At 34.8% G+C, this 16832-nt stretch overlaps 1 protein-coding gene across 1 annotated transcript in view; it reads left to right on the forward strand.

Moving 5' to 3' along the window:
- Positions 1-16832, forward strand: part of CATSPERE (catsper channel auxiliary subunit epsilon) — a gene marked incomplete at both ends in the record, with an annotated part of 194608 nt that overhangs the window by 152605 nt on the left and 25171 nt on the right. Inside the window, 4 exons of the mRNA XM_081298205.1 lie at positions 2928-2978; positions 4310-4343; positions 4413-4492; positions 12739-12838. Of these exons, the coding sequence (XP_081154331.1) occupies positions 2928-2978; positions 4310-4343; positions 4413-4492; positions 12739-12838 (265 nt within the window). The remainder of the gene's footprint in view (positions 1-2927; positions 2979-4309; positions 4344-4412; positions 4493-12738; positions 12839-16832) is intronic.

A 16832-nucleotide genomic window follows, 5' to 3' on the forward strand; every position in this document is an offset into this window, starting at 1 on the left:
AATTGGATATCCATATGTAGAAGAAAGAAACTAGATCTCTATCCTCTCACCTTACACAAAAGTTAATTCAAAGTGAATTAAAGACCTAGGAATAACACCAGAAACTTCAACTGCTAGAAGACAATATAGGGTCAACATTCCAACAAATAGGCACAGGCAACACCTTTCTTAGTAAACATCCTAAAGCTCAGGAAATAAAACCAAGAATTAATAAATGGGATTGTATCAATTTAAAAAGCTTCTGCACAACAAAGGAAATAAGAGTCTGAAGAGCGAAACTACCAAATGGGAAAAAATCTTTGCCAACTATTCTGCTGACAGAGAATATATAAACAACTCAAAAGCTTAACATCTAAAACCCAAATAAACCAATTAATTAATGGACAAATGAATCAACTGATATTTCTCAAAAAAAAATAGACAAATGACCAACAAATATATGAAAATATTTTCAACATCTTTAGCAATTAGGGAAACTCAAATCTAAACTACACTGTGATTTCGTCTCATTCCAATCAGAATGGCAATTATCAAGAACTCAAATAATAAACATTGGCAAGGATGTGAGGAAAAAGGAACCCTTATAAAAAGAGGTGGGACTGTAAATTAGTACCACTATGGAAATCAGAATGAAGTTTCCTCAAAAGACTAGGAACGGAACTACCATATGACCCAGGTATCTCACTCCTTGGTATTTATTCAAAAGAATTAAAGTCAGCAATACATGGATACCCATGTTCATCACAATTCATGATGGCCAAGTCATGGATACAGCCTTAGGTGTCTGTTAACAGATGAATGGATTTTTTAAATGTGGTGATAACACACACACACACAGCCATAAAGAAGAACAAAATTATGTCATTTATAGGAAAATGGGTGAAACTAGAGAATACCATCTTAAATAAAATAAATCAGATTCAGAAAGTCAAGGATCACGTATTTTTTCTAATATGTGGAAGCTAAAAAGAAGGGAGAGAAAGGGCATCTTGTGAAAATAGAATAGAGAGCAGTAGAGAGGATGGGGTTTAGAGGAAGGGAAGAGGAAAGGGAAAGAAGAGTTGCTATATGCAGGTGCAAATATATCACAATGAAGCCTGCTACTCGATATAGTTCTTTAACAAAAATATATTTTTAAAAAACAGATGTTGATGACAAGTCTGGAGAAGACTGCAAAAAGGAGACGGGGGAGAAGTCATCTGGGTTTCAGGACCTTACTCTGGATCTTTTAGTCAATGATCCACTGCTCCAGAACCTAAAAGTAGCTTGAGTATCTTAGGTTGTAGGCAGCCTACACCTTCATAATTACCAAGGGAGACCAGGGCTTTCTAGGGTCCAAGGTACTTCAGAAGATCTGTCAATGAAGGAAAGTATTTCCAATTTGGGTTCAGAGTGAGTGGTGGTCAAGATCTCCAGTGTCTATCTAAAAATGGTGGTGACTAGTGTTCCTTCAAAGTTACATTGGAAGCAGCCAGCTAAAGTGATCAGATGTATAATCATTATAGCCCTCTGTCCACATGAACCCTAAACAGAAATTTTGTGCATCCTTGAAATAAGTTCTAATCTACACAATGGGGTCTCTGGTAGCAACTAGAAATCTCTGTTTAAAAGAAAAAAATGTGAAATAAAACAGTTCAAAGAATTTATCATTTTGATAGATTTTCTAGGAATTTATTTTTATTATTCCGTGTATGTGTGTTTTAGCATAGTAACTGTTTATTGTGATAAAATTCACATAACAGCATGTGACGTTGATCATTTTAACCAATTTAAAAATGTACAATTCAGTGGAATTAATTATCATCATGATGTTGTATGGTTTACACCACTCTAGTTCCAAAATATTTTCATCATCCCAAAAGGAAACTCAGTACCCAGTAAACAGTGACTTTTATTCTCTTCCCCCATCCCCTGGTGACCATCAATCTGTATGAATTTGCCTAATCTGTATGCTTCATATAAAGGCAGTATATTATATGTTATATAAAATATGACCTTTTGTGCCTGGCTTCTTTTCCTTAGCATTTTTTGAGGTTCAGTTGCTTTCATGGTTGACTAACACTCCCATGTATTGGTATACCTTATATTGTTTTTCCATTCGTCAGTTCATAGACATTCAGAATGTTTCCACCTTTTGGCTTTTGTAAATAGTACAACTGTTAACATTTGTGAACAAGTTTTTTGTTTGAACATCTGTTTTCAATTAGATTGGGTATGTACCTAGAAGTGGAATTGTTGGGTGGTATGTTTAACTTATTGAGGAACCACCTAATTCTTTTCACAATGACTGCGCCTTTTTACATTGCTGCCAGCAATGTATGAGGGTTCTAATTTCTCCACATCCTCTAAGACTTGTTGTTTTCTGTTTGGATTTTTTTTCCTCGTTTTTAAATAGATAAAATTGTATGCATTTAGTGTATGCAACATGATGTTTTGAAGTACGTTTGTGGAATAGCTAAATTTAATTAACATAGGCATTACCTCAAATAGTTTTCATTTTATGATGAAAACACTTTATATCCATTCTCTTAGCATTTTTCAAGAATATAATAAGTTATTAAATATACCCACCATGTTGTACAATAGCTCTCTTGAACTTATTTCCCCTAACTAAAAGTTTCTATCCTTTAATCAATCTCTCTCCAACACTCCCCGACATTCTATAAATGTTTAATAAACATGTATCAAATATAAATAGTAAGTCAGTAGATTTCATGTTCTAGTGTCTTCAGAAACAATGTGAGGCTGGCTGTTTGTTTTTTAGTAGAAATTCTAGGGCCACACACTAACCCCAGAAATTCTAATTCAGTAAATGATGATTTTATGACACTCTTCAGTTTGAGAATCACTGAGTTAAATCATTAAATGCTTGTGCAAATATATAAGGAATGATATTACAACTTTGTTGTTTTCTTTTCTTTTTTTAGATTTCTGAACAAAGAATGTATTCACCATGATTTTTCTTATGTGATTGACAAGTAAGGAACATTAGCATTGAGGTTTTTATTAATGTTATAATAGTAGTTTATAATCAGTACTTATTCATTGAATCCCTGTTAATATCTATGTGTTTGGCTTTATACTTTATAGTCATTTTCAGTATTAAGCCAAACATGTAGACAATATAACTAACCTCTGAAATGTACAAGAGAAAGATTTAGTCATAATCTCCTCCTTCAATTTATTTCGATAAACAAAGCAAGCCTCATATTTAGTCTCTAGTTTCAAAATCATTCCCTCTAGTTTAAGGAAGATACAGAAGATTATTTTTTTCTAACATCATTTTTCTCTAATTCTAGTAAAGGATTTACCAGGAAAGTCCTGACACCAAATAGTCTAGTGACTGAACTTTTATACTATATTTTGTATTTAATTTTACATATTTTAATAATGTTATTTATTGAAGACATAACTAAACAAAATATTTTACTTTTGTAAAATGAAGATCTTTGTAAAAATAATCTTTAAATATATACAGGTCTATCAAAAGTATAGAAGTCCACAGCCTCTAACATACTTATAGGAATCTTTTAGAAGTTATGAAATTTGGGGTTGGGTGTGGTGGCGCATTCTTATAATCCCAGTGACTTGGGAGCCTGAGACAGGCAGATCACAAGTTCCAGGCCAGCATGGTCAACTTAGTAAGAACCTGTCTCAAAATAAAAAATAAAAAAAGACCAAGGATGTGGCTGAAGTAGAAGGGATGAGGAGAAAATGTGTAGTAGTTGGTGAAGGCACCACCTTACAATGTCTATGTGGCAGCTGGACCTGACAAGTAAGAATATGAAATAGGTTATATCCACCATGGCAGGAATTTCTTGAGTCTCTCTCCTGGAGCATGGTTTAGATACATAGAACAAGTGAGAAGTTACAAGTGATTCAAGTTAGAGACTGACAAGACAGAAAATATGTGAGAGAATATGGTTTTAAAGGAATAAACTCTTGAGTTCATGAAAGGGGAGGAGAACTGCAACGGAATAGAGCAAAGAACATGGACTTGATAATCATGCAACTTCTTAGTAGTAAGGCAAGATTTGTAGCCTTGAACAAGTTTTGTACAACTTCTGAGAATGATGCCATACACACAAATGAAAAACAATAATTCATACCTTTTGTTGTTACAAGAATATGTTAATATATGTAGAAAGTATCTGAAACATAATTAAGCACCCAACAGTTTATGCTTATGTTTACCTATTTGACTTTCATGACATCTTCTTACCTAAGCAAAGTGTTGGTCTTACTTTTTTATGTTTTAAAAAAGGAGAGAGAAATAAATAGTGAAGAATGTCATTTTTTTTTTTTGCAGGTCATATCTGAGAGATAAACCACCTAAAAACTTGGTAAGAAAATTGTAATTTTTGTCAGTGAGTCAAATATATACAATAACTAAAGTACTCTTCCTTTTCTAGAAAATAAGCTATAACTGGTCACAATATGGTTGCCCATTGAGACTTGATTCCAGAGAAGAGTTTCAACCTTTCATTCAATTGTAAGTTTATCATTAGAATTTTTAACATATTTTATAATTTCAAAATAGAAGTTTGAAAACAAGAGTAATTACTCTTGCACGTAATAATAAACTTTTTTGAGTACTCAGTTCATGCAAGACTTGGTTTTCAGTATTAATTATATGAAGTTGGACAAACGGCTTCTGCATGTTGAGAGAGGTTACAGTTTAGCCACTGTGACATAAGAGGGTAAGAACTGAGAGCCCTCTCAGGCATGCAGCAACCCTCCCTTTATCCTCTCCAAATGTCTCCCCAGGCAACCCCTGCCTGGATACTGCCTTATGAAGGTGACATGACTTCTCTTCTCATAAGCTTATAATAAGTGGAAGTTTGTAAGGAAAGAATTTTGAGTACTCATATTGAGGAGATCTCAAAAATATCATTGCTAACTTTACTCGTGTGTGTGTGTGTGTGTGTGTGTGTGTGTATGTATGAACTGAACTCAAGGCATGGTGTATGCTAAGCACATACTCTACCACTTATCTGTAGCCACTGCCCCTGATTTGGTTCTTTTATTCTTGATTTATGACTATAAAAGTTAAACAGATTATTACAAAATTTAAAATACAGAAAAATGTAAGAAGTAAATGACGGCGTTTCTAAATGTTCTGTTATTATAAACAAAATTATGTTGAATTTTTGTTTATGTACATGGATATTTGGACACTAGTCCAGTTATGCCATTAGGATAAGCTATCAGAAGTGAAGTCCCTGGATCTAAAACATCAAAAGTCTAGTGACAGCTTTCAGATTTGGAGGACCACTTAGGCCAAAGACAATGTGAATCTCTCAGGGTGGATAGGTGTAGAAGTAATGAATCCGGTGCTCCAATTTAGTTTTGTTATCAGAGCTCTCCCCAGTTAGGATCCAGAAGGCCTCTGCTAGCATGTTGCACCCCCATTTCCATCTTCCTGCCCCCAAATTGCCACCCATAGCTCTTCTAAGTTTCTAACCTGTGCTCTTTCTCTCTCACATCACAGTCCTATAATCCGGTCAAAATTCTCTGTACTCTCAGGCTAAACTGTCATCTTCCTTTGTTTGGTTCTCCTAAACATATAATCATACCACTGCTTTTCCTGGGCACCTAAGGCACTCTTTTTCCTACTGAGGCCTGGATTTTGTTCTTGCTTACATAATGCTTAATCCCTCAGGAGTAAAAATTTTAAATCTGGATGTTCTCTCCCACTACAGTACACTCTTTGGGTCAGTTCATCACAATTACATACCTATTTTTTACCAAGTACTGTGCCAAGCACCCTTGAAAGACATACAGGATTTCTACCCTCAGAATTAAAGAGTCTGATAAGTAGACAAACATATGAGTTGGTATGCTAAGCAGAATGATAGAAAGGGATGTGGCATGGGTGTTGGTATTGAAACTCAAAAGAAAAGAATCTAACCCTGCTATTGTGGGAGATGGGTTCTGGAAAATGTTCTAGAAAATTTACATTTCAGCTGAATCACTGCGTCTTAAAGTTAGCTGAGCCAAGGGAGGAAAGAGGAGAAATGGGAAGGATAATATAAATTCCACTAGGTAAGCCTTTCAAGCAAAAGTGGTATTTTAGGGAAGAAAATTTATTGTTCAACAAGTATGATGCTGTTGGAACATAAAGTGTCAGCATAAGAGGCTGGTGAGCAATTCCAGTAAATTTCTATCAGGATATTTTAGAGAATTTGACAATCAGACCCTAAATTTTTTATGGAAAAAAAAAGGCCTAAAATAGTCAAATATCTTACAGAATTCAAGTTCTAGAAACGGCAGAGTGATCTTATTTAACATAACCTCTGCCCAGTGATAATTACATGCTGTGATGTAATTATGATGGAGGGCAAAAACTGGTAGGGATATTATCCTTGAAAGAAGATTTTCCTGAGGTTACTTCCCACTTTTCGACAGGATTGAGAGAATATGGCTTTAACAGAAAGTGACAGTCCTAGTGGACTCAAGAGATAGAAACTGAAGTTTAGGACTGCCAAAGTAGCTATAATTTTAGATGAAAAATCTTAGAAAGGAGAGTCATTTCAAGGGAGAAACGAGACTTTTGAACTGTGCATGTATGGGGAATGGCTCCTCGGAACCAAGCACAAAATAACTGTTTGGAGGTAGAGATGATAACAACTGTCAGATGCTGGGAAAGAACTACTAAAGTTTCAAATCCTAACACCTTGGAGTGGGAAACACCTTGGGCTTTCCATTGACAACAGAAGAGCCACACCTGATAATTAAGCCAAGGACAAAATGCTAAGAGTAAAACAAAACAAAACAAAACAAAAATTTTAAAGTCCTAACAAGGCTTTAAAGTAAATTTCATTAGGATCAAAGAAATCCACCAGTTAATTTGTATTGCTCCCAAAACAGAAATACAACTCTTTAAAGAAAATAATAAAATCCAGCATCTCATGAATAATTTTTAATGTTCTACTCAAAATAAAAAATTACCAATCATCCAAAGAAGCAAAAAAAAAAAAAATGACCCATAATCACTAGAAAAGTCAATAGCAGCAGACCAGAGATGACCCAGACACTGACTGACATTTAGTAGAACAGGACTTTAAAACAGCAATTATAAATATATTAAAGAATTCAGAGGAAAAGTACAGAGTATGGCCTAACAGATGGGGAATGTCAGCAAAAAAAATTGCTAACTAACTAAATAAATAAATAAAAGAAACAAATTAGAATGTTAGGATTTAAAAATACAGAATTTGAAATTTAAAAATAAAAGTTTTAAAGCAAATTGAGCAAAGCAGGTAAAAATATTGACGAAACTAAAGGGAGCTCAATGGAAATTATTCAAAATGAACCACAGGGGGAAAAAAGTTTAATTAAGTGCCTCCACAGACTATGGACAATATCAGACAGTTGGCCTTAAATATTTTTAGAAGGAGGAAAATAAGAAAGAATAAATTTTTAAGAAATATTGGCTGAAAATTGCCCAAATCTAGTGGAAAGTATTAGCCCACAGGTGCCAGAAACTCAGTAGACCCCACACAGGATAATATGAAGACCACACAAAGGTACATCAGACAAAATGATGAAAGGTAAAGATAAAATCATTAGAATCTGCTGGAAAATCATTCAAGAAAACACTGATAAGAAGGATAACCAACTTTTTGTCTAAAATAGGGCCATGTGACAAAAGAATGGCACTTTTAAGTGCTGATGGAAAAAAAAGAATTATTAAGTTAACTATCAAGTTAAACATAGAATTACCATATGATCCAACAAATCCACTTTGGGGTATCTAACCCAAGTAATGAAAGACAAGATCTCAAATAGATATTTGTACATCAAAATAGCAGCATTATTGACTCTAGTTCATTTTTTGGAAGCAACCCCAAGTGTCCATCAATAGATGAATGGATAAGCAAAATATGATACACAGATAGCCTCTGACCTATGAGAATTTGACTTAAAATTTTTAACTTTGTAATGGTACAAAAGTAATATGTATTCAGTGACTGTACCTCCAATTTTGAATTTCAGTCTTTTCCCAGGGTAAAGAAAGCCATTCCATTTTTCACTTTCAGTACAGTAATTAATAAATTGCATGAGATATTCAATGCTTTATTATAAAATGGGATTTATTTTGATGATTTTGCCCAACTCTAAGCTAATGTAAGTATTCAAAGCACATTCAAGTTAGGCTAGGCTAAGCTATTATGTTCAGTAGATTAGGCATCTTAAATGCATTTATGTATTTTCAACTTACCATAGGCTTATTGGGACATAACATCAAAAGTCGAGGAAGATCTATATACACACAATAGGATATTATTTGGCATTAAAAGGGAAGAAAACTCTGACATATACTGAAACAAAATCTTTTTTGTTGTTGTTCTTTTTAGATTTACATAACAGTAAAGAGTATTTTGACATTCTATACATACAGGGAATATAACTTCCCCTTCCTGTGGTTTTATATAATGTGGAGTTACACAGGTTGTGTATTCATATATGAATATAGGAAAGTTATGTTTGATTCATTCTACTGTCTTTCTACTCCCATCCCCTCTCCCTTCCCTTCATTTCCCATGTCTAATCCGGTGAACTTCTACTCTTCCCTCCCCCACACCTCATTGTGTGTTAGCATCCCCATATCAGAGAGAACTGAAATTCAGCCTTTGGTTTGAGTGGATTGGCTTATTTCACTTAGCATGATAGTCTCCAGTTCCATCCATTTATCAGCAACTGCCATGATTTCATTTATCTTTATGATGAAGTAATATTCCATATACCACATTTTCTTTATCCATTCATCTGTTGAAGGGCACCTAGTTTGGTTCCATAGCTTGGCTACTGTGAATTGAGCTGCTATAAATATTGACATGGCAGCCTTACATCAATATTTTGCTGATTTTAAGTTCTCTGGTTATATATTGAGGAGTGGGATAACTGGGTCAAATGTTGGTTCCTTTCCAAGTTTTCTGAGGAAACTGCATTCTGCTTTCCAGAGTGGTTGTACCAATTTTCAGTCCCACCAGCAATGTCTGAGTGTAACTTTTTCCCCACATCCTGCCAACATTTATTTTTGGTATGGAAGATTATTAGCGTCTCATTGGGGTGGGTGCTGAGAAAAACAGAAAATAAGAGACTAGAAATTTCAAAGGCTGTACCCCAAAGCCTAATATTGAATGGAGAAGAGTAGACAAAATGTAATATCATTTGTGTATGTTTTCAAATCCAAAATGTAATACTACATAGGATTTATGGGTCCCTGCGTGTAAGTAAAGCAGAAAACATGGGTAGAAATGAGATGTAATGATTTTTACATTATTTTCTGTTTTTCTGCATATTTGAAATATTTTCATAATTAAAACGTGCTATAGGAGCAAGGCCCATGAAAAAACTGAGGAAATAGGATCAAAAGCCAAAAATCAAGGTTAAAAGGGGAAGAACTCATCCTTTAAGACTTGCGGTGGGAGATAGTAAAAATGAATGTAAAAACTGACTGGTTTGGAGATAAGAATGCAGGAGTTGAGAAAGATCATGTCCTATAGCCTCAGCTTCCTCATATAACGTAGAAAGGAGAGTCCTCTACAAACTGAGAAAGGGGAGGCATTGAGGAGGGGCCTTGAGGAAGATGTCAAAGGTTACTAAGGATACTATGAGAAGGGGCTAAGGAAAGACCAGTCAAAAGATTACAGGAGAGCATCCAAGGCACAGTTGAGGTAAGATCTCTTGAATGGGTCCAATCCCCATGGATGCTGACTTTCTAAAGAAGTCATATTATAACAACCAAGGTTTGGTTTAGATGTTGATTACAAGAGGAAGAAGAAGACATGAGTGAATTTAGGAAGCTGGTCAGAGAGGGGGTCAGATAACCTGAGATCCTGACTGAGTAAGGAGCAGGGGACAAGAGTGTTAGAGGGAACTGCCACTCGAGGAAGGGAGGCTTGGGAAACTAGCAGTCTCTAAGAGGTCAAGGACACATGGATGATGGAAGAAGTTGAAGTTGAGGATAGACCATTGGAGCAGCACTATTTTGGAGTTGCAGTAGCACTTTTTTCTAAAGGCAACTTATTCGTGTCTCTGCTACTCAAAATAACTTGATAGAGCTTTTGGCTTCCAATTCTCCTAGGATAATCAACCAAATATTAGAGGCCAACTACTGTCAGATTAATAAAGCTTAGTGTCCAGATATATTGAATTACAGCAAAACATAGATGCAAACAGAGTATTCAACCAGGTATTCGTCAGACATAGATTCAGGTGCTAATTAATTAATTAGCTTTGAGAATCAGTGGAACTGTGACCACTGGGAAATTATTAGTCCACAGGCTAAGAGAGAATGGCTCAGGAACAAGGTTGGGCAGAATTTTACAGATAAAAGGATAATAAATTTACCATTAAATGCTAATAAGATTCGAAACAAGTCCTGGGAATGTGACCCCACTGGGAACATAAATTATCCCAGTTGGATCATACATCCAGCTTGAAGGATAGAGGTGATAGGGGGTATGCGGTGTAGATTGCTTGGCTCGCATTTGAGAGTTCCTGGAAGGTTTTTTTTTTTTTTTTATTGCTAGGAACAGGCTAACCCTAGGTAATCCCTCCAGTGTCAGCAAAGTCCAAGATGTTAAAGCATCCAAATACAGAAAATAAAAGACATAGTGAATATAATGGGATATCCACAAAGTTTGTGTCTAATGAATGTAAATCAACAACAAGGTTTCTTCAATACCAAAAGAGGAACTACCATAGTGAAAAAATTATCAATTGTCAGAAATAAGCCCAAACTGTGCATTTCTGAATTTTTCAGGTTTCATTAGTATTCTATTTTACACTAATGAACATTAATGAACAGAAACAATACTTACATTGGCAAGTACTTTTGTCATGTATTCTCAAAAATGAAATAAATAAAACATTATCAAAGATCATTATAAACCCAGAAATTATGGCTCATGCAATGCATCATTATTGCCACTAGATGACACTATAGCTCATTGCTCTTGTGAGAGTTGGCAGTTAACATGGTCCAAATCGATTTTTATTTATTTATTTATTTATTTATTTATTTATTTATTTATTTATTTATTTATTTATTTAATGGACACAATACCTTTATTTTGTTCATTTATTTTTATGTGGTGCCAAGGATCAAACCCAGTGCTTAACATGTTCGAGGCAAGAGCTTTATCACTAAGCCACAGCCACAGCCCTTCTTGTTTTTTTTAAGTAAAACATGGCTTTGCAACCAGTTCGTAATGTCAAGAACCTCATGATTTTCAGAAGATAAAACAAAAATCCTTCTCCTCAAAAGCTGCTAGAATTAAAACTTTGCTAACCCTGACCCAACTCTGAAACTACAAAAGTGTGTGTGTGTGTGTGTGTGTGTGTGTGTGTGTGTGTGTGTCCATAGGTTTTTTTCTGGAAAGACTCCAGAGCTTAGAGTTTCAGAATTCTCTGTGACCCTCCTCTGACACCAAGAAGTCAAGCACCAATACGCAGTTCCTAGCTAGTCATGCCTGTTTGAGTACTGACCTTCTGAATTAATCTCTTTATGATTTCTCAAAACTAATTAATATGGAAATAAAAAAAAACAGCTTCTTAGATATCACTTTTTGACACTTAAACTTTTTTCACCCAATTTGTGAGAATAGGTCAATAACTGCTTCTTATAACCAGGCTTGAATGATAGCCATTTATAGCAGATCTGAAAGCCAGCCACAACAACTACAAGATGATTTGGACAGGGGAAAAAGGAGACACTGTTAAGGACGTATTATTTTCTGTGAATTGCACAGAACTGTCAAATGAGAAATTATGTCAAAAAGTGAGGCAACACTGCAAAATTTGGTAGCCTAGAAGAAAGTGCCTGAGACCAACATCCTAAGTGAAAATTCCATCCAAAGGGTAAGGGGACAATTTCCTTCAGAAATATGAGCAATAACTGATGGAGAAAGAAGTCATATAACTATTTTTACAGTCACCAGTTCTAGTATGCAAAGGTATGGCTTTATCAATAATTTCACCTTAGCTTTGTTCTTGAGCCCCTATATTTACATGGTAGTAAGGGGGAAAAAAATCTTTGAAAACCACATCTCTTTGAAAACTCAGAGTCTCAGGGAAATATTCTAAGCCCAGCTGGGCTTGTGTACCCAGACCCGGAATTAGGGAAGGCGTATCCTGCTCATGTAGAGCTGTGCTGGTGTCTACTGCTGGTAGAGACTAGCCCCACTCAGGGGGTAACCTTGCTGAGCCTTTGAGACTCAGTCATACCGTCCAGCTGGTTTCTCCTGGGAAATATACAACATCTCAGTGCTCATAGTCTTTCTGTGATTTCATTCTCTAATGTGTAATAGGCAACTGTCAATTTTTTTTTAATTAAATGACCTCAGGGATATTTGCCTTGCTCTCCCCTCCATTCCTCACCTCCCGTCTTAGGCAGCAGGCCTCAGCTACCCTTGTCAACATATGGTACTTACTAAAGCAAAAGGAACTTGTAGCTACAATTTTATATTAATTTATTGTTAGGGTTTTTATCTTGAATAATACCTGTGATTTCATTCGTCTGTTAAAATAGACCTATATAGCAGGCACTAGTATTTGACAGATAAGAAAAACTGAGGCTTCAAGAGTTTAAGTAACTTTCCCAGGATCACAAAGCTAATAAGTGATAAAGACAGGATTCAAACTTGTGCCCATTGGACTTGAAAGCCAGGACTCCTAACTCCTCTATTTCACACTAATTATTGTTTTTGTCTTTGATCTTTCTTTTAGATTTGATGATAATGGCTTTATTGAAGATATCCAAGTAAATTTCATATTGTGGGAAATCCATGGCAGGCATGACTATAGTTTTACTAAAACTATGAAGCAGGTATGATATCTTTGAATTTAAACAGGATTTAGCATGTAATTAGACATGTCTTTCTATTTTAAATCCATATGTAAAAGATCTAAAGAAATAGAACCAGGATGCAGTGGGTCAAAAAAAATCACTTCTATATTAAATTCATCGACAACTAAAATTTTATTTATGAAATGTATTGTCATATAAAACACATATAAGGGAGTGAGGGAAAAATGATGTTTATACAAGAGTGATGCAATTATATATGAGTATTTTCTTTTCTCTCCAAACTCTATTTAATGTTTAATGGATCAAACTTCGGCTGTGGGATGTTTGTCACATTTGTGCTAAATCAAATGGAGAATCTCAGGCTTCAAATTTCTTAACTTCTTTGCATCAATTGCCCCTTCTGACCTTGGTTTCAATGTCTTTCCATCTCCTATCCTCCATGACCAGTTAATCTCAGCCTTCTCTGTGAATTTCCCTTATTTTATCCTTTCAATTTGTAGGGACATGGCAGAGAGGCCTTACAACTCCCACTCACCATACTTTATCTCCCTGAATGGGTCTTTTAGCCCTTGAAGGTCTCTCATCATGAAGGAACCCCTCCAGAAGTTATCAGCATTGATTCCTAAGATTGGCCAGAGATATCAGGCTCAAACAAAACCAGGAATGACTCCTTCCAAACTGGTCTTCTTCTCCACCAAACACTTTAATATCCAAGAGGTACAACTTACCTACATGGCAGCCAAGAGAACTGAGCTCCACTTGCCACTTCCCAGAATACTGTAAGAACTTATTGTCTTGCAGTATGTAACCAAATAAATCCGTTTAACCACACATTCCTCCTATACTGTTCAACACCCAACATGTCATACCTTCTACCTTACTTCCTCCTCAGAGTCTCATCCTTAAACTGCTGTAATCTTCTATTACCTTGGCTCAGAATCCCATTACTCTCTTCCTTCTCAAATCTTTTCATTATACCTTAGGGTTAAGTGCTCTTCCATCCTTCTTCAGTAGAATCTCCTGAGAGAATATCCCTTTGCTCTCTCTTACCCCATATATTTAAATGTGAGGTGTGGAGCTGATGCTCTCCCTAACTCATGGTATCATTGGTTTATCATTATATTTCCAGTTTGTTTGAGGCTCCCACCAACCAGTTGACATCTGTCCTACCTCTGCTTGCTGTTGTCATATACTCAGAACTTATTTTTTCTCATGCCCTGAAAACAATTATAGTTGATTTCTGAATTCTGTCATCCATCACACAAGGGTATTGCTGGAAAGTTTTCTAAACAGGGACTACACTTCCCAGATCCATTTGCATTTAAATGATGACATAAGAGAGGTTCTCATGACTTAAATATGTGCAGAAATTATGTGTGTTGTTTCCAGATGAAATAATTAAGAAGGAATTCCATTAACCTTTGTGTTTCCAATCTTATCTCATAACAGTATGTTACAACAATAATTAAGGATAGGATAGATCAGAGCGTTATAAAAATAATCCAGTGGAGGAACTTCAAGGAGCCACTAGATTAAAAAAAAAAAAAAAAGCCTAGGTTCCCAATTCACAACCATCTAACCAGAGACATCTGCATTGGGCTATGCATAATAAAAATAAATTAAACTTTTAATGTGTAAACTCTGAGGGTTGGGGTTTATTATTGGCAGCACCACAGAGATAGCTCCTCCTATTAAAATAGCACCTAAATTTAAACACTCCAGCCTCTGACTTCAACCCCCAATTCTTTAGCTCTTTCATTGTTATTCCCAATGATCCTAAGTCTTTTACTTTTTCCTCACATAAACTAGACATAACTATATTGTACCTTCTGCCTTCCTTTCCCATTTTTCTTCCCTTCTTTTTCTATCCAGTTTGAGCTGCATAGTTTCATTCTCCTGCTCCTGTCTTGCCAATGCCTATATCTCACTTCCTCAAGAGTTATTCCTGGACATTGTCATAACAACTTAAAATAGCCATCTTTCTGCCTTATCCTAACCTATATCTGACTGCTGATCACTTACAGGTCTCAAAGATCCATCTGTACACTCATGTTATAATGGTACTGTATATAAGAGCCAAAAAGTGAAACATACCCCAAATATCCATTAGTTGAAAAGAAGATAAGCAAAATGTAAACTGCACATGCAGTGAAATACTATTCAGCCTTAGAAGGAAGGAAATTCTCACACATGCTACAAGTTCAATGAATCTTAAAAACATAATGCTAAGTGAAACAAACAGTCACAAAAAGACAAATACCACACATACTACCTGATTTCACTTATATTTAGAGTAGTCAAAAGTTACAAAGACAGAAAGTAAAGTGGTGGTTGCCAAGTGCTACAGGGAGGTGGAAATGAGGACTTATTGTTTAATTAGTATAGAGTTTTATTTTTGCCACTGAACTGTACACTTAAAAATGAAAGCAGTAAGTTCTGTTATGTGTATTTTGCCACAAAATGAAATAATTGGAAAAAAGTTTGATTACCATAAGGCATTCTTAGAAATATTTTATGTTGGGAGAAAATGTAGTAACATATTTAAGACACCAAAAGAAAGTACATTTAGCCAAGGATTTTATATTAAGCAAAAGTGATCTACACTATAAAGGTCACAGACTAAATATAATTAACATGTAAGAAACTCAGGAAATATTACTCCAATTAGCCCTTCCTGAGGAAGTTACTAAATAATAAGCTTCAGATAACCAAAATTACTGTTGATTCAAAGATATTCTAAGAACTAGAGAAAAGTATTAAATATTTACATTCCAACGTATAAACAGCACTATTCACAATAGCCAAATAGTAGAAATAATCCAATGCCATCAACAGAAAATGTGACATACACACACACACACACACACACACACACACACACACACAAATGAAATATGGTCTCACCTTTAAAAAAAGAGAAAATTTCATATACACTACAATGTAGATGAACCTTGAGAACATCATGCTAAATGAAACAAGCCAGTCATAGAACAGATAATGTATGATCCAATTTGTACAAGGAATTATTTCTTTTCTTTTTTTTAAATTTGTTTTAATTAGTTATACATGACAGTACAATGACCTTGACATATCATACATTTTGTACAAGGTATTATCAGTAGTCAAAAATCATAGAGACAGAAAATAGAATGGTGGTTGCCAGCCACCATGGGGAGCAAGGAATGAAGACTTGTTTAAATTGTATAGTTTCAGTTTTGCAAGATGAAAAGAATTCTGGAGCTAGATGGTTAGAATAACAATATGAATGTACTTAATGCCACTGAATTGAATGCTTAAAAATTGTGAAAATGATAAATGATATATATTTTACCACAATAAAATGAAAATTTAATTATTTTGATTAAAAATGTGATAAAAGACATTTTTAGACAAAAATTGAGAAAATTTGTGATGAACAGACTTGCACTTAGGCTTACATCAGATTTGCACCAGACTTCTACCAGGGTGCTATTCAAAATAAAAATAAGATTCAGCTCACTGGGAATCTATATAACAATTATAATTGAGACGTATAATTTTTATTTATATTTATAATTATATTAATTTAAAACATATAAATAGAAAATTGAGATAACTAGAAATTAACAAATCCACAAACATCATAGGAAATTTTAACCCAACTCCCTCAGTAACTATTGCATCATGGGAGACAAAATTTTAAATAGAGGAGATTTGAACAACATGCTTAACAAACTTGGCCTAATAGACTAAAACACTGTACCAACTATTTCAGAATACATATTCTTTCTCAGCACCCACAAATCATTTATAAAAATTAACCATATGTCCTCTTTAAAGTAAATCTCAAGAAATTTAATGAGATTGATATTACATAGTATATATTCTGACTAGAAATCAATAACAAAAAAGAATTAGAAATTTCCATACATATGAAATAAACCAGACATCAAAAAATACATGGAAATTGAAAATGTCTGGGAGTTAATGATAATGAAAATAGCAAATATCAAAACTCACTGGATTTATCTAC

The sequence above is a fragment of the Spermophilus citellus genome (assembly GCF_964194105.1).
Source record: "Spermophilus citellus genome assembly, chromosome: 6".
Taxonomy (NCBI): domain Eukaryota; kingdom Metazoa; phylum Chordata; class Mammalia; order Rodentia; family Sciuridae; genus Spermophilus; species Spermophilus citellus.